This window comes from Chiloscyllium plagiosum, chromosome 37 (genome assembly GCF_004010195.1).
Source record: "Chiloscyllium plagiosum isolate BGI_BamShark_2017 chromosome 37, ASM401019v2, whole genome shotgun sequence".
NCBI classification, from domain to species: Eukaryota; Metazoa; Chordata; class Chondrichthyes; order Orectolobiformes; family Hemiscylliidae; genus Chiloscyllium; species Chiloscyllium plagiosum.
This window is the reverse complement of record NC_057746.1, coordinates 16,722,278-16,742,056: the sequence shown is the minus strand read 5'-3', so window position 1 is coordinate 16,742,056 and position 19,779 is coordinate 16,722,278. Positions and strand designations below refer to the sequence as shown.

Genomic DNA, 19,779 nt, shown 5'->3' with positions numbered 1-19,779 from the left:
CAAACTTGATCAGTGTTGCTGGAATTGTACTCATATAGGTAAGTCGGGAGTATTGCATCACACTCCTGAATTGAGCATTCTTGATGGTGAACAGGCTTTGGTGAGTCAGAGGTGAGTTGCATGTTGCAGTATTCTTTGCCATTAACTTGCTCTTGTAGCCATTGTATTTCTATGTTCAGTCCAGTTCAGGTTCAGGTTAATGGTAATCCCTCAGAGGTTGATGGTGTGGGATTTAGTGATGGTAAAACTATTGATGGTCAAAGGCTGATGGTTAGACTCTTTCCTATTGCAGATGATGTGGAGGTGCTGGCATTGGACTGGGGTGGACAAAGTTAAAAATCACACAACACCAGGTTATAGACCTGCACATTTATTTGGAAGCACTACCTTTTGGAGCGCTGCTCCTTCGTCAGGTAGCTGTGGGACAAGACACAGAATTTATAGCAAAAGATCACAACATCATACAAATGAAACAATATATTGTAGGTTTTGGTTCATCAATATGTAAATATCAGAACTTCTTTTAAGTCACATTCTCGAGATAACTTAAGGTGATATGGATTGACTGCCTGCAGATTATATTTTGCTCCAAAAGTACACAACGTATCTGCAAAAACAATTCTGCAAATGCAAATTCACCTGATAGCCTTGTGTGTGTGCATGTGTGAGAGAGAGTGCCCGTGAGTTTGTATTTACATAAGACCATAAGACATAGGAGCAGACGTAAGGACATTCGGTCTATCGAGTCCACTCCGCCATTCAATCATGTGCATGTGCTTGGCAGTGTGTGCGTGATTGTGACAGAGTATAAACCTGTGAGAGGGCAAATGTGTGGATGTGAATATGGGGGGAGTTATGTGTGTATGAGAGAGGGCCTGCGTGAGTGTGAGAGTATGTAAGAGGGGTGTGTGTGTGTGTGTGTGGAGTGGGGGTGAATTTCAAGACCAGGTACTATTTTTTAAGGTGAGAGGAGAAAACGTTTAAAACGACATGAGAGCCAACATTTTTAACTGAGAATGGTTTGTGTTTGGAATGAATTTCTAGAGGAAGTGGTGGACATGGTACAGATACACCATTTATATTTGGATGAGTACACAAATAATAAATGTTTTTCGTAACATGGACCAGGCGCAGCCAAGTGGGACTAGTTTAGTTTGGGGACATAGATGGCATGGATTGTTTGGGTTGAAGGGTCTGTTTCTGTTCTGTAATGACTCGATGACTCAATAAACACCTCAGCACAATCCGAGTTGGAGAGAGTGGGACAGGAAATAGTGCAGCCTTGATCCCAAGACAGGAGGCTGGAATGCAGACCATGAGTACGCAGCTCTATTGAGAATTTGCACGAGGAAGGGTATAAATTGATAGGAGTGGGAACATGGAAACAGTTCAAGTCAGAAAGTGTGAGGGTGCAGCATGCTCTGGGCAGGAGGTGGAGTCATGACATCTATTGCCATGAGACAGTATGTACCATCGTAATGTAATGTTGACTTCCATCAGGCTCCAGAGATATTGCTGTGTAACAAGTTTGTAGAAAAGGCTTCACTCAGTATTTAAGATGCAGGAAAATTCAAACTGAGGTCTGGGATAATCCCACTGACGAATGGCTGAAGAAGATCATGTGTATGTGCTGAATTGACTGAGGTATAGTGCATGGGGCATGAAAACTGAGTGCTGTCCTGTGGAGATGAAGTTTCTGCTCAGGAAACATAATCACACTGTCCACATTAAAAGCTGTTTCCTGAGATGTGGCCATCACCGGCAATGCCAGCATTTGCTGTCCAGAGGGCAGTTAAGCGTTAACTAGCTCTGTCATGCCATGTAGACCAGACCAGGTCAGGATTTCTATCGTGGAAGGACATTAGTGCACCAGATGACTTTTAACAACAAACCGTAATGGTTACATGGTCACCATTAGGCTGGCTCTTCACTATTCCGGATCGGCAATTCAAATTGCTTCTGAAATTCAGGTGGAAGAAATTAGAAGGTCAATCGCAGCAATGGAAACCTGGTTTCCAGCAAGGACATCAGAGGCCCCTGGGGAAGAGAAAAAAAACTCTGTTACAGAGCACAGAAAACCCAGCAGACCCTGTAGCATCTCCCATAAAGACCAGCAGTGAAACACAAAAGCCCCATTGCCCAAACATCAGTAAAACCCCTCAGACCCACTCCCTAAAGACCAGCAAAACCCACAGGGACATAGGAAGATGAGGAGGCCATTTAACCCCTCAATGCCGTTCCACCATTCAATCAGATCTTTGCTGGTGTGTTGCCTCAATCCATTTATGTAGCTTCCATTTGTCTCTTAATTCTGAGTTTTCTAGATTTTAAATTCACTCAAGTTCATTTTGCATCAATTGCCTTTTGAGAAAGGGTGAGTTATTGTGGAAGTGTTACCTAGTTTCACTCTCAATAGGTCTGACTCGAACTATACTGACACCCCAGCCAGTCAGAACAGTTCTCCTCTATCTACCATATCCACTTCACTAAATACATTGAAAACCTCCATTAAAATCAGCCCTTAACCTTCATTTCCTGAAACACGACCCTAGTTTGTTTGTTTAATGTCTGTGTAATTTAAACCTCGAAGTCCACATTTCATTCTGGCCCATCTATACTGCACTCCCTCCAGGATCACAAATCTCCTCACGGTTTGGTCTCCTGACCTGTTCGGAGGTCTCCATCAGATCTAGACCCCACTGGCCACATTTCAGTAATTCAGAATCCCGGGAGCGCAGAGCTCAACTCCAGAAACAAACTAAGTGAGACAGGAGCCCCATCCAGGATGAAAAGTTTCCAGATGTTTCTGTAGCCCAAATCCCTCCTGTTGACAATATCTTGAGGCTGAGAACAGTATAAGGACAGCCATCTACAGAAGGACAGTCTGAAAGCTCAGTGTGAAACTGCATGAGCTGGTCTTTAGTGATCACACAAGTAGAGAGAACTGAGCTCAGAGTCCACCCTGCAGATCGTACAGTGAAAACCAGCCCCAATACAGATTACCCTCGGTTATTCAAACATCAATTATCTGAATTTCAGATTATTTGAATAAGATCTAAGTCCTGTCAATGCTTGCTTTGTTCGGATAACTGATATGATCAAAAACAATCAGTTATCCAAACTACATACTCCCCGCCCATGTCATTCACATAATCGAGGTTTTTCTGTATCCCAATTAGAATGATCTTCTCACAACATTGACCAACAATACTCATACCTCAGGAAATGACAGAACTGTCTGAGGATGTCCTTTTATCAGAAGCTGTTAACGGAAAGAGAGGCATTAGAAACTGCTCATTATCAGAGCGAAAGAGAGAGTGAGAAACATGAGTGTGAGAGAAAGGGCGTTATAGAGAAAAATGCAAGAGAGGAAGCGTAAGCAAAAGAAATGAGAGAGAGCGGAACAGGAGTGAGAGCAAAAATGACCCACAGATGTAAAAGAAAGAAAGAGTGTATGAGAGAGAGAGAGAGCACATGAGACCAACAGGAGAACGAAAGACAGATAGACCAGTCTAGACCAGACAGAACAAAAAAATTGCTGGAGAATCTCAGCATGTCTGCCTGCATCTGTGGAGAGAGAGGAAGCAGAAGTAATGCTTTAGATCCAGTGACCCCGACCCCCACCCACTCCACTGCCACACACTCACACAACAGAACTCCCAGAACAAAAAGTCACTGGACTCAATGTTAACTGTGTTTTTCTCTCCACAGCTGCTGCCAAACCTACTGAGTTTCTCCAGCAATTTCTGCTTTTTTCTGTTTCAGATCTCTGCGTTTGTGGTTCTTTGTGTGAAACAGAAAGAACAGCTTGTCATACACTAACACAGACGCTGAGATGTCTGAATTATCAGCTTACTGTTTGTTGGATTGTAGTCATTTTTCATTCCCCCTGTAAAACAAGGAATGTTCAGTCAGTGTCAGAACGTCAGAGGAAATGCTGAAGACCCTCACTCCCATCCAGACTCAGCCTCTCCTACCCACATTGCCCTGAGCTGTTTATGCCCAACAGTGAACTGAGACCCAGCCCCAATCTGAACTGTCTGACCTCACACTCACAACGTGAGACTCCAACCCCTGAGACACTCCAGCCTAACCTGAGGAACAAGTTAGAGTAGGATCCAAGGGAACAATCTCCATACGAAGGGACGCTTAGACCCTCCTTCACAAACTAATGCCCTCTCCCCACTGCCTGAGCTATCACTAACCCTGAGACTGACACCCAAACACAGACGTTCCTTGCCCACCTCTGAACCAAAACTATCAACTGGAGACTATAAGATATAGAGCAGAATTAGGCCATTCAGCCCACTGTGGTTGATATATTTCTCAACCTCATTCTCCTGCCTTCTCACTGTAACCTTGAGCCGTTTACCAATCAAGAACCTATCTCTGTCTTAAAGACACTCAATGTCTTGGCCTCCACAACCTTCTGCAGCAATGGGTTCCACAGAGTCACCACTGAGGAAATTCCTCCTCAGTTCTAAAAGGTCATCCCGTCACACGGAGGCTGTTCCCTTGGGTCCTCGTGTCTCCTACATCTTCTCCACATCCACTCCTCTCAGTAATGTATACTTTTCATGAGATTTGCTCTCAACATTTTCAACTCCATCCAGTACGCACGCAGAGTCCTCAACAGCTCATCATATAACAAGCTCTTCATCGCTGGGATCATTTCCAATTCCCTGAAACCCCCAACCGTGAGGAGCTGCCATTTTCTCAAAACCTCCAACCTTTCTTCTTGTAAATGGTGACAGCCACAACAGAGAGAGAGATGATCCAGAGGACTCCGAATACAATCCCAATAGGAACAGGAACCTGGGCATGAGACTTTGGGTCTGTCACAGAGAGACAGAGAGCCGAGTGAGGCATGAAGAGAGAGAAAGAAGAAAATAAAAGGCACACACTGAACCCATTTGGTCCAATCAACATACACCTGTATTTAGTCTCTTGAAGCTCCACATTCCTTTCTCATTTATATCTATCACCATCACTCCTGATTCCTTTCTAATTTCCCTCTAAATATATCTTGACAATCTCACTCCCTTCAGCAGCAAGATTCACATTCTCCTCATGGTCCGACTGTCAAAGCTTCTCTGCAATCCCATGCGGAATATTTGGTGACTGCCTTGTGTTGATAGTCCCTAGTTGTGCCCTTCCACAAACATTCTCTCTGCACCCACTCTTTCAAAATGATTCATCATTTTAAAGATCTCTATTCAGGCTCCATCATTCAAGAGAGAAGACATCAAGCCTCTCAATCCTTTCCTGATACATACACTCACACGTTTCTGATATTGACATTGTAAATCTTCTCAGCACTCTCTCCAGTGCCTCAATATCCTTTATATCACATGGTGACCGGAACTGTCTGCAGTTCTCAATATGTGGTCTAACCAAACTTCAAGGTAGAATTGAAGGTGAGGTGGCATATGCTAAATCTCCTCTAAAAATTAAAGCCTATCCTCAGGTTGTTCATAAAAAAATGCCCTTTCTAATTGTTATCCACGGGGTGAGGTCATGGAAGTTATGGACAGTAGTGAAGGTTATGCGGGCTGCAAAGAAAATCCTGGGAACGATAGACCAGTCAGCCGAACATCTGTGGTAGGTAAGTTACTTGAGAAGATTCTGAGATAAGATATTATATGCATTTGGAAAGACAGTTTGATTAGGAATACTCAGCATGACTGTGTGAATGGGAGATCATGCCTCACAAATTTGTTATAGTTCTTTGATAAAGTGACCGGGAAGGTTGATGAGGGCAGGGCAGTATATGGATTTCAGTAAGGCCTTTGCTAAGATTCCTCATGGTAGGCTGCTCTGAAGGTTAGATTGAATGGAATCCAGGGGGAGCTGGCAAATTGAATACACATTTGTTAGAAAGTAGCAGGTAATAACGGAAGGATGCTTGTCAGACTGGAGGCCTGTGACCATTGGAGTGCCACAAGAATCAGTGGATTGGTGCTGGGCCCATTGCTGTTTGTTATCTATATCAACGATTTGGATGAGAATGTACAAGGCATGGTTAGTAAGTTTGCAGATGATACTGAAATAGGCAGTATCAAATACAGCGAGGAAGGTGATCAGAAATTGCAGCAGGTCCTTGATCAGCTGGGGAAATGAGCAGAGAAATGGCAAATGGAGTTTAATGCAGATACATGCGAGGTCTTCATTTTGGAAACTCAAATCAAAGCACGAGTTTCATGGTGAATGGTAGTGCATTAAGGAATGTAGTGGAACAGAGGGACCTTGGAGTTCAGTTGCATGGTTCTCTGAAAGTAGAGTCACAAGTAGACAGGACATTGAAGGCAGCTTTTGGCACATCAGCCTTCATCAGTCAGGGCATTGAGTATAGAAGTTGGGAAGTTATATTGCAGTGGTACAGAACATTGGTGAGGCTGCACTTGCAGTATTGTGGTTTTGGTCACTTTGCTAATAGGAAGGATGTTATTAAACTGGAAAGCGTGCAGAAGAAATTTACAAGGCAGTTGCCAAGACACAAGGGACTAAGTTAGAAGGAGAAGTTGGGCAAACTAGGACTTTTTTCTTTAGAGTGTAGGAAATGAAGGTGGGGGAGGATCTTACAGAAACGTATAAGATCACTAGAGGCATGGATAAGGTGAATGCACTCAGTCGCTTTAATAGGGTTGGGGAATCAAAGGCTACAGGGCATCAGTTTAAGGTTGCAGGGGAAAGAATAAAAGGGAAGCTGAGGGACAATGTTTTCGCAGAGGGTGGTACATTACCACCGTGTAAAAGGCATTTGGACAAATACATGGACAGGGAAAGGTTTAGAAGGATATGGGGAGAAAGTGAGGTCTGCAGATGCTGGAGATCAAAGTTGAAACTTTATTGCTGGAACAGCACAGCAGGTTAGGCAGCATCCAGGGTACAGGAGATTCGACGTTTCGGGCACAGGCCCTCCTGAAGAAGGGCCTGTGCCCGAAACGTCGAATCTCCTGTTCCCTGGATGCTGCCTGACCTGCTGTGCTGTTCCAGCAATAAAGTTTCAACTTAGAAGGATATGGGTCAAGTGAAGGGAAATGGGGGTAGTGGTGATGAATATTTTGATTGGCACGGACCAGTTTCAGCCAAAGGGCCTGTGTCCGTGCTGTAGGACTCTAATCTGTGCACAACATTCAGTAATTGGGTGTTTTTTCTCTGAGATTGTTTTGTTCCTCTACTTCACTTACCAATCATTTGTTCAGTTTGAAGGTTTGTTAATGCCTTTCTGTAACTTGCTGCTGTCTTCCTGAATACAGACTACCCCCAATTTGGAAATAACTGTTTTTGATCACCAGAATCACTGCCTGATGAGATGTAGTAGACTCAACCTGGCTGTCTCGTGCATCAGGCTCCTCATGTTGGGATTTTGGATCTCCTGCCTCCTATCACACAGGATTGTCTAAAGCTCATCTCTGCTCTTTGTTAGAATATCTCGAAATATCTCTCTCCCCCTTGGGACTACCTGGGATTCCTGTCTTGTTCTCTGGACTGCTTGGTGCCGGGGTATATAATAATTTAAATTCTAAAATTCCATTTAAATAAAACCATATTCAGGGTGATGGGGAGAAGGCAGGAGAATAGCACTGAGTGGTAATGCTCAGAGAGACAGTCAGGGCATGATGGGCTAAAGAGACTTCCATGTGATTCCATAATTTCAAAGTCCAAATCAATATTGTAAACTGTGAATGGCAATGTTTCCTTGCAGAACATCACTTCCATCATTCTGACACTGACTAAATAAACCTTATTCCCAATCTCTTTCCTGTCTGCAAACTAGTTAACAATCCATTTTAGCTGACTCCACATTCTCTAAATGTTTTTATTATGGGGGTACCTGATCAAAGGCCTTTTAAAGCCTTCAAGAGTACATCTACAACATTACCACTGTGAACCCTGTTACCTACAGTCATAGAGATGTACAGCATGGAAAGAGACCCTTCAGTCCAACTCGTCCGTGCTGACCAGATATCGCAACATAATCCAGCCTCATTTGCCAGCACTTGGCCCATATCCCTCTAGACCCTTCCGATTCAAATATCCATCAAGATGCCTTTTAAATGCTGCAATTGTAACAGCCTTCATCACTTCCTCTGGCAGCTCATTCCATACATGCACCACCCTGTGTGAAAAAAAGTTGCCCTTTAGGTCCTTTTTATATCTTTCCCCTATTACCATAAACCTATGCCCTCTACTTCTGGACTCAACCACACCCAAGTACAAATCTTGTCTACTTATCCTATCCATGCCACTTATGATCTTATAAACCTCTATAAGGTCACCCCTCCGCCTCTGAAGCTCTGGGGAAAACAGCCCAAGCCTATTCAGCCTCTCCCTACAGCTCAAATCCTTCAACCATGGCAATGTCCTTGTTAATCTTTTCTGAACCCTACAAAGTTTCGCAACAACATCCTTCCTATATGAGGAGACCAGAATTGCCTACAATATTCCAAAAGTGGCCTAGCCAATGTCCTGTATGGTCACAACATGACCTCCCAACTCCTGTACTCAATGCTCTGACCAATAAAGGAAAGCAAACCAAATGCCTTCTTCACTATCCTATCTACCTGTGACTCTCCTATCAAGGTCATAAACTTCCTTTCCAAGGTCTCTTTGTTCAGCAACATTCCCCAGAGACTTACCATTAAATGTATAACAGCCCTAATCCTCTGTGTTACTTCTTCAAAAAAACTATCAAGTTTGTGAGATATGTGTTCCTACACACAAAGCCATGCTGACTATCCCTAATCGGTCCTTGCCTTTCCAAATACAAGTAAGTCCTGTCCATCAGGATTCCCTCCAACAACTTACCCACCACTAATGTCAGATTAACTGGTCTATAGTTCCCTGGCATTTCCTTACCACATTTCTTAAATAGTGGCACCATGTTAGCCAGCCTTCAGTCTTCCAGCACCTCCCCGTGACTATTGATGATACAAATATCTCAGCAAGGGGTCCAATGATCACTTCCCTAACTTCTCACAGAGTTCTAGGGTACACCTGATCAGGTCCTGGGAATTTATCCACCTATTATTCATTTCAAGACATCCAGCACCACCTCCTCTGTAACATAGACATTTTTCAAAATGTCACCATCTATTTCCCCACATTCTATATCTTCCACATAGTAAACACTGACGCATTTAATATCTCCCCCATCTCCTGCGGCTCCACACAAAGGCTCCCTTGCTGATCTTTGAGGAGCCCTATTCCCTCTCAAGTTACCCTTTTATGCTTAATGTATTTATAAAAACCCTTTGGATTCTCCTTAACCCTATTTGCCAAAGCTATCTCATGTCCTCTTTTTGCCCTCTTGATTTCCCTCTTAAGTATACTCCTACAGCCTTTATAGGCAAAAGTGAGGACTGCGGATGCTGGAAATCAGAGTCTAGATTAGAGTGGTGCTGGAAAAGCACAGCAGGTCAGTAAGCATCTGAGGAGCAGGAAAATCAACGTTTCGGGTAAAAGCAAAGCCCTGAAGTGCTTTTGCCCAATATGTCAATTTTCCTGCTCCTCAGATGCTGCCTGACCTGCTGTGCTTTTCCAGCACCACTTTAATCCAGATGACTCCTACAGCCTCTCGTGTAAGGATTCACACGATCTCTCCTGTTCATACTGGACATATGCTTCCTTCTTTTTCTTAACCTAAACCTCAATTTCTCCAGTCATCCAGCATTCCCTACACCTACCAGCCTAACAGGAATATACTGTCTCTTCAAAAATATTCAATGGAGTTGGTCAAACACAATATTCTCCCTCAAAATTCATGCTGACTATTCATCGTTACATTGAGTTAGATAAAAAAGATCATTGAGAAACAAATGTTAAATACACTGGGCTATAATTCGAGGATACACTGGTTGCTGCAATAGTCTCAGAATATATGGGTACTGTCGGACATTACTATCCCTGAATTCACTGAACTGTCTCAAAGCAAAATAACTCTGGATCTGTTTTTCATTTTTAATCATAGGGATATGGTTGTGACTAGTTGGGCCAGTATTTACAGTCATTCCCTAGTAGTTGCTCTACAGAAGGTGGTGGTGAGCTGCCTTCTTGAACCAATACAGCTCATGTGCTGTAGATGGCCCCACAATGTTTTTCCAAGTCAGGATGGCGAGTAGCTTGGAGGGGAACTTGCAGGAGCTGGTAGTATTCTTTAATCCTGAATGTTCCTGGACATTAAGATGCTGGGGTAGTGTTACACACCAGGATACACTGGGTGACACCCTACTGTAGTTTCCCTGATTCACTGCCTTGATTACTGTCCTGTACAATTGATGTGAGCACTATGATACACTGACAGTTCGTATCAACTTCCTTCTCTCTCTCTCTCTCTCTCTCTCTCTCTCTACCCTGGAGCGTCCTGCTGAAGCAGCTCAGCTGGTCCTCTCTCTCTTGTGATCCTGGTTCCTCTCTAACAGTGAGAATGAGTCTTACCATAAATCACCACCAGCTTCTCCTCCAATCCGCTGTGCTCCACCTGACAGGAATACTCGGCCTGGTCCTCTGGATCAAACTCTATCCATTTCCGGATCTGATAGGTCCTGTCGTGATTGGGCAAGATCCCGGTGGACAGGGGCTCATCGATCAACACTCCATCCCTCCATAGAGTCACCTCGATGGCTTGTCGGTAAAACCCAGTGACAAGACAGACCAGCCAGTTAAAATCACCCAGACGGGTAACGGACACGATCGGGGCAACTGAGGGAGAGGGGAAGAGGAAGAAGAATCAGTTCAGGAACGCAGAGAGAGAAAAGCCCAGACATCATTCACCACAACAACTCTCACTCCCTCACCGACTCTCAGTTCCCTCTGTCCGTACTCCAGGCATTTCCTCAGCCATTCAATGCACTCCACCTCCAGAAAATGCTTCCATAGATGGTTAGACACCACATCCTGGTCCTTCCTGTTTTTGATGCTTTCCGCCCAGTGGACTGGGGTCACCCACACCATGTGATCCTTATCGAAGCTGATCAAATCTTGTCCATCCCATCCTCTGAGAGTGAACCCACTTACAGTCCCATTATCCCTCAGGTCACAGCCAGTCATCATCTGGTAAATGTGGATCCCTGTCAATCAGAAACACAAGTTGCTGATCAGAGACAGAGACAGTTGGTGTCCCCTCCAACCATTCCCACAGCCAGTCAGTCTCTGGAACTCAGATTCACTCCTAATTTCTCCCATTCCCACCCATACTCCCCAAACGCACAGAAAGATGTCATGCTGTGGGACGGTGAGCACTCACCTCCTGTCTGGTTGGTCCGTGTCATAAATCTTGGAATATTGCGTCTGACAATGTCTTCTTGCTCCTGAGCAAGCAATAGTTTCCGGTTCCAGGCCTTTGGTCCTTCACTATCCACCATCCACTGCTTCCGGGCAATCAACCCCTTCCAATTGCTGTTGTACATAACAAACTGGACCCCATCCACATAACCAACAATCACAAACTCTGGGAAACCAGGAATCGGAGTCATACCAGTGACAAAATACCGGAGAGAGTGAGTGTCTGAAACACAAAAAGAAATCAGTACATGAATCCCTAAACACCCATCACTCTAACTGAACGCTGAGAGAGAGCTCTCTTCACACACTATACCTGTATTTATAAAGCCCAGGATCCCATCGTCTGAACCTGCCCATCCACATTCTATGATTTTTACTTTTATAACTGCTGGACTCTCTGTCCCTTATTCCTGATTTAGAGCTTCACTCTTTATTTTGTCTTTCCAGGTTTTTCCTTCCAAAATGTATATCTCTGCATTGTTCACGTTAAATCTCATCAGCCACTTGTTGACCCTTTCCACCAACATTTGTGTGTGCTCTCCTCAGGTTACCTGAAGGTCAGCGACCAAGGGGCTAGAGCCACGGATTTGAAGAGTTCTTTCCAAGTTGGGAGATGGCAGTGAAGGGACAGAATGACTATGAGGATCACATGATACCCAAGGTCTGCTTCAGTTATCAGAGTTTATTATTTCATCAGCAGGGAGCAAGTCTCTGGGACAGTTCTGATACTTGTCCACTGAACAAAGGAAATCTTACAGATTAAATAGTTATTTAATACATTTCAAAAGCTATTATCCAATCAGTTAAGGGGCCCCACATCACGTGACCAGGTGATCAGGGCCATAGTCACATGCTCTGCTTGGAAAGACTTCTTGCTAATAAACAGAAGTGACCAAGTTTCAGATATGGGACCGGAGGCCTGCTTTCCAGCAAAATGTTTCATTTCAGCAGTCATCAAGGCCTTACCTTATCTGCTTTGTTATATAACCACTGTAGCTGTTCATGGTCTACCAGATATCATAGGCTCTATCTGAAATGAAAACAGAAACAGCTAGAGAAACTCAGTAGGTCTGGCAGCATAAGTGGAGAGAAAGCTTTTGACATGATCAGTTGTGTGTTATCCTGCTTCTGCTGAGACAACTAATTACTGCAAGGATGTCCTATAGTAACCCTGCTTCTTTAGCTGAATTCTTCCTTCAGCCATGTTGTTGCTGTATTCTATAAGTCAATCATTTTATTGCAGCTTCTGCCTTAAATTGCCCCACAGCAGCAAGCTATGATGGCAGCTTCACACCATGTTTGAAGACAGAGGAACTGTTTGCTTTCCAAGTGAATTCCAGATCCGTCCAAAGCAGGGGTTGAGACTCAAACTTTCAGGCAGGTTTTGGAATGTGCTCCTGAAAACAGCACCTTCCAAATCTATGATCATGTCAATCCAGAAGGACAAGGGCAGCAGATAAAGGAATTGCCTAGATTATTGCTCACATTGCGAGTTATCCAGATTAACCATAATGGACACATGACTTCATACAACAGCAGTTCAAGATTCATGTCAGTCCCTGCACATGAATAGTTTACAGTCTTAAATTGTGCCGTTCTTCATTGTTGGCTGTTCTGGATTATGCTGTTTCTCCTGGGAGAGTTGTTCCAATGTCACTTCTGGTTTCACTTATGTTCCATTTCCAATGCTAGGGTTTGGTGGACCTTGGGATCTGATGGTTGATTTGTGGCCTGTGCAGGTTCTGTTCCCATCTTTCACAGCCAGCTGCTGTGAAAGAACAGTTACTCCAGTGTGTGTGTATGCACTGTGATTGGCAATGGTGTATCTGTGTTCACAGGGAGGGGATGACCGAGTGGTATCATCACTGGAGTAATAATCAGGTAAGGTTCCAGGGACCTTGGTTCAAATCTTGCAAAGGCAGTTGATGGAATCTGAATTCAATAGTTTTCTGGAATTAGGAGTCTGAAACATGAAATCATGTCAATTCCCTGGAAAAGGGCATCTGATTCATTAGAGTCCTTTTCCTAAATGAAACTGCCATCCCTACATGGCCTGGCTTGGACGTGAGTGTAGACACACAGCAATGGGGCTGTCTCTTAAAAATTAGGGATTGGTAATAAATTCTGGCCCAGCCAGTGACTCCCACTTTTCCATGAATGAAGTTAAAAACACTTTGATTGGGTTTGCCAGTGGAAGAGCAGTTTGGAAAGAGCATGACTCACCATGCCTTCAGTGGATCTGTTTCTCCACTGGATTTGCTCAGTTTGTCTCTCATTCCTTTAGCAATTTTGATTTCCAGCTCAGCTTTTCATTTTGATGAACTCTGGTGTGGTGTTCAATTTCACAATCCTCTCTGAAGCAGCTTGGATATCTCACTCACCACCTCACTCTGCCATTTTGTTCATCAAAATGTTGAAAATGTAGTAATGGATACACTGCTTACATAAAAAAAAACAGACATTCTACAATCTGAGCAGTCAGTCAGATGGTCCACCACCTTATAGACAGAAGATTAGTTCATCTACAGTGATGAAAATGTTCAGTTCCAGAGAGACAGAGTGAGAGAGATGAGGTCAACTCCCAGCGCCATCCATGCCTTGTCAGAGATGTCATGTTTCATCAGTGGCTCTCAATTTCTCACACTGGTAACTTATTACAAACAGCCTTCTGACACAAGCATAGTAATCGAGAGCATGGTGCTGGAAAAGCACAGTAGGTCTGGAAGCATTTGAGAAACAGGAGAATTAATGTTTTGCACACAAGCTCTTCATCAGGAATTAAGATAATGGCCGAGGGAGGGGGGGGGGGGGGGGCTGAGAAATAAATTGGAGAGGGGTGAGCCTGGTGGGACAGTAGCTGGAACTGTGGTAGGTAGATGAAGGTGGGAGTAAAGGTGACCGGTCGGGGAGTAGGGTCGAGCAGATAGTGGAAAGGAAGATTAACTGGTCAAGAGGGTGGTGCCCAGTTGGAGGCTTGGGACTGGGAGTGGGGGGGGTGGGGTGGAAGAGAAAGTGAGGAAACTGGTGAAATCCACATTGATCCCGTGTGGTTCGAGGGTCCCAAGGCAGAAAATGTGGTGTTCTTCCTCCAGGTGTTGGGTGGTAAGGGTTTGTCGTTGGAGGTGGCCTAGGACCTGCATGTCCTTGGAGGAGTGTTGAAAGGTGGTTGTGGAACATGACCATATGACACAGAATTTTTAGCAGAAGAGTTACAGTGTCATGGAGTTGCAATGATATATTAAACAACTTTAGCTAAAAGTCACAGAACACCAGGTTATAGTTCTTAAACAAGTTTAGATGAAGTCTTTCATCTTTTAGAATGGGAAACAATGTTCCCAAACCTGGGAAAGTTTCCTGTGTCAGTAACCAATCATAATTAAACAGAGAAGTTAGTCAATGTGTGGACCACAGTTAGGTTGATTTGAGATGATGAACTAGAGTTAATCATATAAGGTGAAGTTTTCAAGAAGGCCTTTTGTCCATCTGTTACCCAGCGCTGGGGAACGGAGGAAATTTCACAATTCACTTCATCATGTGACGTCGTTAACGTTTTACTCTCAACGCAATTTTTTCTTTCTTTCACATGAAAAAACTATCAATTCTACATTTTTACTTTTCTCCCTTTGGAAATTCAATAAATCTTGCAAATGAAGATTTTTTGTTCTCGCCTTATGGTTAAGTCTCGTACTAACCTAAATAATTTAAACTGTGGATTCACTGACGTTTAGACATGAAATCAGAAAAAAAGTACCCCATAAACCATTCTGATGGTAACATGATCAAAGGTTAATGGGCCAGTTCCCAGTTTGGCTCTACCCCTCTGTCACACCCCCATTCCTCACCTGCAGAAAGCTTTCCCCACAAAAGTCCCAGCACTATCAGTCCAATCATCGTGACTTCAGTTGACAGTCTGGAAGGAAAGATTACTTTCCAGCGGACTGTCTCAATCTGTGAGCTGTACCCAAGTGGCATTAAACTGTTCTGAAGAAGGGTCACTGGACCTAAAACGTTAACTCCAATATCTTTACAGATTTTTAGCAATTTCGGTTTTAGTTCCTGTTCCTGTTCACCGAGACACCTTCACGCTGATTGGTCCCAAAATATCACCGGTCCAATCACAATAAAAAGAGTCAGTGAGTCATCAGGCTCCGGAAGAACCGGTTGCATAACTCCGCCCAGGATTGGGACTTCTCAATCACGGAAACACTTCTACTCTCATCTCCAGTTGCTGCGAGAATAGCTGAGCTGCAATTTATTCTCGGGACAGAGACCATTCAGCCCCTCGATGCTGCCACACCACCCAAAGAGTTGATTGCTGATCTTCACTCCAGTAGGTAACATGGTAGGCTGTTGGAGAAAATGCAGAGGCATGGAATTGAGGGTGATTTAACAGTTTGGATTTGAAAGTGGCTCTCTGAAAGAAGGCAGCGGGTAGTGGTTGATGGAAAATATTCAGCCTGGAGTCTGGTTACTAGTGGTGTGCCACAAGGATCTGTTTTGGGACCACTACTGTTTGTCATTTTTATAAATTACTTAGATGCAGATATAGCCTCACTTTAGGAAAGATGTGGAAGCTTTGGAGAGGGTGCAGAGAAGATTTACCAGGATGTTGCCTGGAATGGAGAATAGGTCGTACGAGGATAGGTTGAGAGTGCTAGGCCTTTTCTCATTGGAACGGTGAAGGATGAGGTGTGACTTGATAGAGGTTTATAAGATGATCAGAGGAATAGAGTAGACAGTCAGAGACTTTTTCCCCGGGTACAACAGTGTTACAAGGGGACACAAATTTAAGGTGAAGGGTGGAAGGTATAGGGGGGATGTCAGGGGTAGGTTCTTTACCCGAGAGTGGTGGGGGCATGGAATGCGCTGCCTGTGGGAGTGGCAGAGTCAGAATCATTGGTGCCCTTTTAAGTGGCTATTGGATAGGTACATGGATGGGTGCTTAAGCTAGGACAAATGTTCGGCACAACATCGTGGGCCGAAGGGCCTGTTCTGTGCTGTATTGTTCTATGTTCTATGTTCTATAGGTGGATGGATTAATAAATTTGCAGATGACACTAAAGTCGATGGAATAGTGGTCAGCTTGGAAGAATGTTACAGGTTGCAGGGGGACTTGGATAAACTGCAGAGTTGGGCTGAAAAATGGCAAATGGAGTTCAATGCAGCTAAATGTGAGGTGATGCACTTTGGGAAGAATAACAGGAAGGCAGAATATTGGGTCAGTGGAAAGATTCTTGGTAGTGTAAGGAAAAGATTATGGAGGTTGTTGTCTGCAAGGGTTGTAGGGCTGGATAGGAGGGGGGATGTAGATTAAGGATGGAAATGTGTTGCTGGAAAAGCGCAGCAGGTCAGGCAGCATCTAGGGAACAGGAGAATCGACGTTTCGGGCATTAGCCCTTCTTCAGGAATGAGGAAAGTTGGTCCAGCAGGCTAAGATAAAAGATAGGGAGGAGGGACTTGGGGGAGGGGTGTCGGAAATGTGATAGGTGGAAAGAGGTCAAGGTGAGGGTGATAGGTCAGACTGGGGTGGGGGCGGAGAGGTCGGGAAGAAGATTGCAGGTTAGGAAGGCGGTGCTGAATTTGATGGATTTGACTGAGACAGGCTGGGGGGAGGGGAAATGAGGAAACTGGTGAAATCCGAGTTCATCCGGGATGTAGATTGAGATAAGTTTACACAAGCAAGCTATGAGCAGTATTTTTTGTGCATCTGCAGAAAAAACCACAATCGGGCCATAAGGCTCGATGTGGGTTAGAAAGGGGGAAGAGTGTCACTTTAGCAAAACACATACACATCTAGCAATAGGAGAGGATATACGCTAACTATAAACTAGAGGGTTGTGGTAAGACAGTTAAGTTATGTGGTAAAAACAGCCAAGCAGATACCTGCACCTAAGACCAAATAGGGTAAGAAGTAAACAAGGGTAAGGGGTGCCAGGAGTGTGAGTAGTGGGAGATGTAAACAGGGGAGGAGCAATGGGAGAAGGAGAAAGAAGAATGCGGATTGGACATATGGACACGCCAATGAGATGAGTGGGGGAGGAGGAAACTGAGAAGGGATTGTTTAAAATGTTGTGTACCCATTAAACTGGGTGTGTGTGTGACTATCTTACAAATAGTTGACACCACATCCCTCTTGCAAGAGCAAAATAAACGATACTACTGCTTCAGATTTTGTCTCGGATTGAAATTATTGATGTGAGTGAGCTTCGTTTCTCACAGTAGTGTGGATGTGCCCTAGGGATCTTGGAGTCCATGTACATAGATCCCTGAAAGTTGCCACCTAGGTTGATAGTGCTGTTAAGAAGGCATACGGTGTGTTAGGTTTCATTGGCAGAGGGATTGAGTTCCAGAACCGCAATATCATGCTGCAACTATACAAAACACTAGTGCAGTCACACCTTGGAATATTGTGTACAGTTCTGGTTGCCATATTTTGGGAAGGATTTGGAAGCATTGGAAAAAGTGCAGAGGAGATTTACCAGGATGTTGCCTGGTCTGGAGGGAAGGTCTTATGGGGAAAGGCTGAGAGACTTGGGTCTGTTCTCATTGGAAAGAAGAAGGCTAAAAGGGGATTTGATTGAGACATACAAGATTATCAGAGGATTATATAAGGTAGACAGTGAAAGTCCTTTTCCTAGGATGATGATGTCAGCTTGTATGAGGGGGTATAACTACAAATTGAGGGGTGATAGATTTAAGACAGATATCAGAGACAGGTTCTTTACGCAGAGAGTGGTAAGGGTGTGGAATGCCCTACCTGCCAACATAGTTAACTCAGCCACATGAGGGAGATTTAAATAAGCATTAGATAAGCACATGGATGATGATGGGATAGTGTAGGGGGACGAGCTGAGAATAGGTCACAGGTCGGCTCAGCATCAAGGACCGAAGGGCCTGTTCTGCACTGTATTGTTCTATGTTTCATCTCCTTCAATCGCCAAAATATGAGTCAAACCTTAGTCTGTAATTATCCCTGATTATGGAGGTGTTTTTGCAATTATCCCAACATTCACAGACCTTTAGAGGAGATATGTTTAGATGGATCCTTCGTGTGAGGGAAGATGGTGAGATAGTGGTCATGTCACTGGGCTGAGAATCCCCACAGCTAATGATCTAGGGACATGGGTGCACATCCCCTCATGGCAGACAGTGAGGTCAATAAACAAACCAATCTGGAACTGAAAGCTAGTCTTGTGATGGACATGTACCCAACGGTGATAGCTGTAAAACCATCGAGTTCATTCATGTCCTTTTGTGCAAGGAAATCTCCTGTCTTTATCTGGTCTGGGCCTACATGTGACTCCAGGCCCACAGCAATTATCCTCAGGACAAATAGGGCTGGACAATAAATGCTGCCTAGTCAATGATGTCTGCATTCGATGATTAAATTAAAGTATTCCGTGTGGAAATGGGCTTCCTGAGACTGCATCCAAATCCTGCCAGACCTGGTGTACAGTTAAAGTTTAGGGGTATACAGCAAAGACTGTGGGCCCTAACAAATCCCTTGGCGTTATGTGCCCTCAGTGAACCTGTTCAGGTACAGCAATCTCAGACACAGGACAGCACTGCAGGAGTTCCTCACGAAACAATGTTTGCTCCAAAGATTTTCAAATCATTTGTCAATAATCTTCACTACATCCTTAGGTCAGAGAGAGTGAGTTTCTGAAACACAGAAAAATCTGAGCATGAATTCCTGAATCATGAATCATTTTGTTCACCTTTTCTCCAGCACTGGAGAGAATTTCACAATTCACTTCAGCTTCATCACGTGATATTGTTAACTTTTTTCTCTTTTCCTTTTACTTAAAAAAAACGTCTGCCAATTTTACATTTCACCCTGTATAGTTCAATACATCTTTTGAATTTCGCAATTACAGATCTTTTGTTCTAGCCTTATGGTTAAGTCTCGTACGAACTTAATCCATTTAAAACAGTGGATTCACTGACGTTTAAACAAGAAACAGATAAATATTACCCCATAAACCATTCTGATGGTAACATGATCAAAGGTTAAAGCCCCAGTTCCCAGCCTGGCTCTGCCTCTCTCTCACCTCCCATTCCTCACCTGCAGAGAGCTCTCCCCACAGAAGTCCCAGCACTATCAGTCCAATCATCGTGACTTCAGTCGACAGTCTGGGAGGAGAGATTATTTTCCACCGGACTGTCTCAGTCTGTGAGCTGTAATCGAGAGTGATATTAAACTGTTCTGAAGAAGGATCTTCAATATCTCTCCCGACAGATTTTTCAGCACTTTGTTTTAGTTCTTGTTACCGTTCCTCTTCACCGAGACACCTTCACACTGATTGGTCCCAAACTATTATCGATACAATCACAATAAAAAGACTCAGTGAGTCAGCAGACTCCGCAGAATAGACAACAACCAGGTTCCATAACTCCGCCCACGATTGGGAATTTCCAATTACCTAAACACTTCCACTTTCATCTCTAGTTGCTGGGAGAATGAGCTGAGCTGCAATTCATTTTTGGGACAGA

The 19,779-nt window shown here is 44.0% G+C and overlaps 1 protein-coding gene across 9 annotated transcripts; it reads right to left on the bottom strand.

The window, feature by feature from the left end:
* Positions 1 to 381: 381 nt before the first annotated feature.
* On the bottom strand, positions 382 to 19,518 carry LOC122541322 (class I histocompatibility antigen, F10 alpha chain-like). Of its 9 annotated transcripts, none has more exons than XM_043677988.1 (8): positions 19,352 to 19,476; positions 12,253 to 12,316; positions 11,249 to 11,509; positions 10,800 to 11,072; positions 10,441 to 10,704; positions 4,731 to 4,835; positions 3,857 to 3,889; positions 382 to 2,037 (listed from the first exon to the last, which is right to left on the bottom strand). In XM_043677988.1, exons 3-8 carry the CDS (start codon positions 11,475 to 11,477, stop codon positions 1,967 to 1,969), a joined length of 975 nt encoding a protein of 324 aa, XP_043533923.1. In that variant the 5' UTR covers positions 11,478 to 11,509; positions 12,253 to 12,316; positions 19,352 to 19,476; the 3' UTR covers positions 382 to 1,966. The 9 variants fall into 9 exon arrangements, with proteins under 9 accessions (XP_043533923.1, XP_043533922.1, XP_043533924.1 ...); XM_043677987.1 differs by lacking the exon at positions 19,352 to 19,476 and adding an exon at positions 15,129 to 15,680; XM_043677989.1 differs by lacking the exon at positions 19,352 to 19,476 and adding an exon at positions 15,129 to 15,680 and having other exon boundaries at positions 12,253 to 12,312.
* Between the last annotated feature and the right edge of the window lie 261 nt (positions 19,519 to 19,779).

Coding starts and splice junctions, on each gene's coding strand:
- LOC122541322 (XM_043677980.1), bottom strand. CDS start 15,258: ATGCCACTTGGGTACAGCTCACAGATTGAGACAGTCCGCTGGAAAGTA. Junction 11,510..15,128: donor GTGGGGAAAGCTTTCTGCAG/GTGAGGAATGGG, acceptor TTTGTGTTTCAG/ACACTCACTCTCTCCGGTAT. Junction 3,890..4,730: donor CACCATTTACAAGAAGAAAG/GTTGGAGGTTTT, acceptor CTTGTTTTACAG/GGGGAATGAAAAATGACTAC.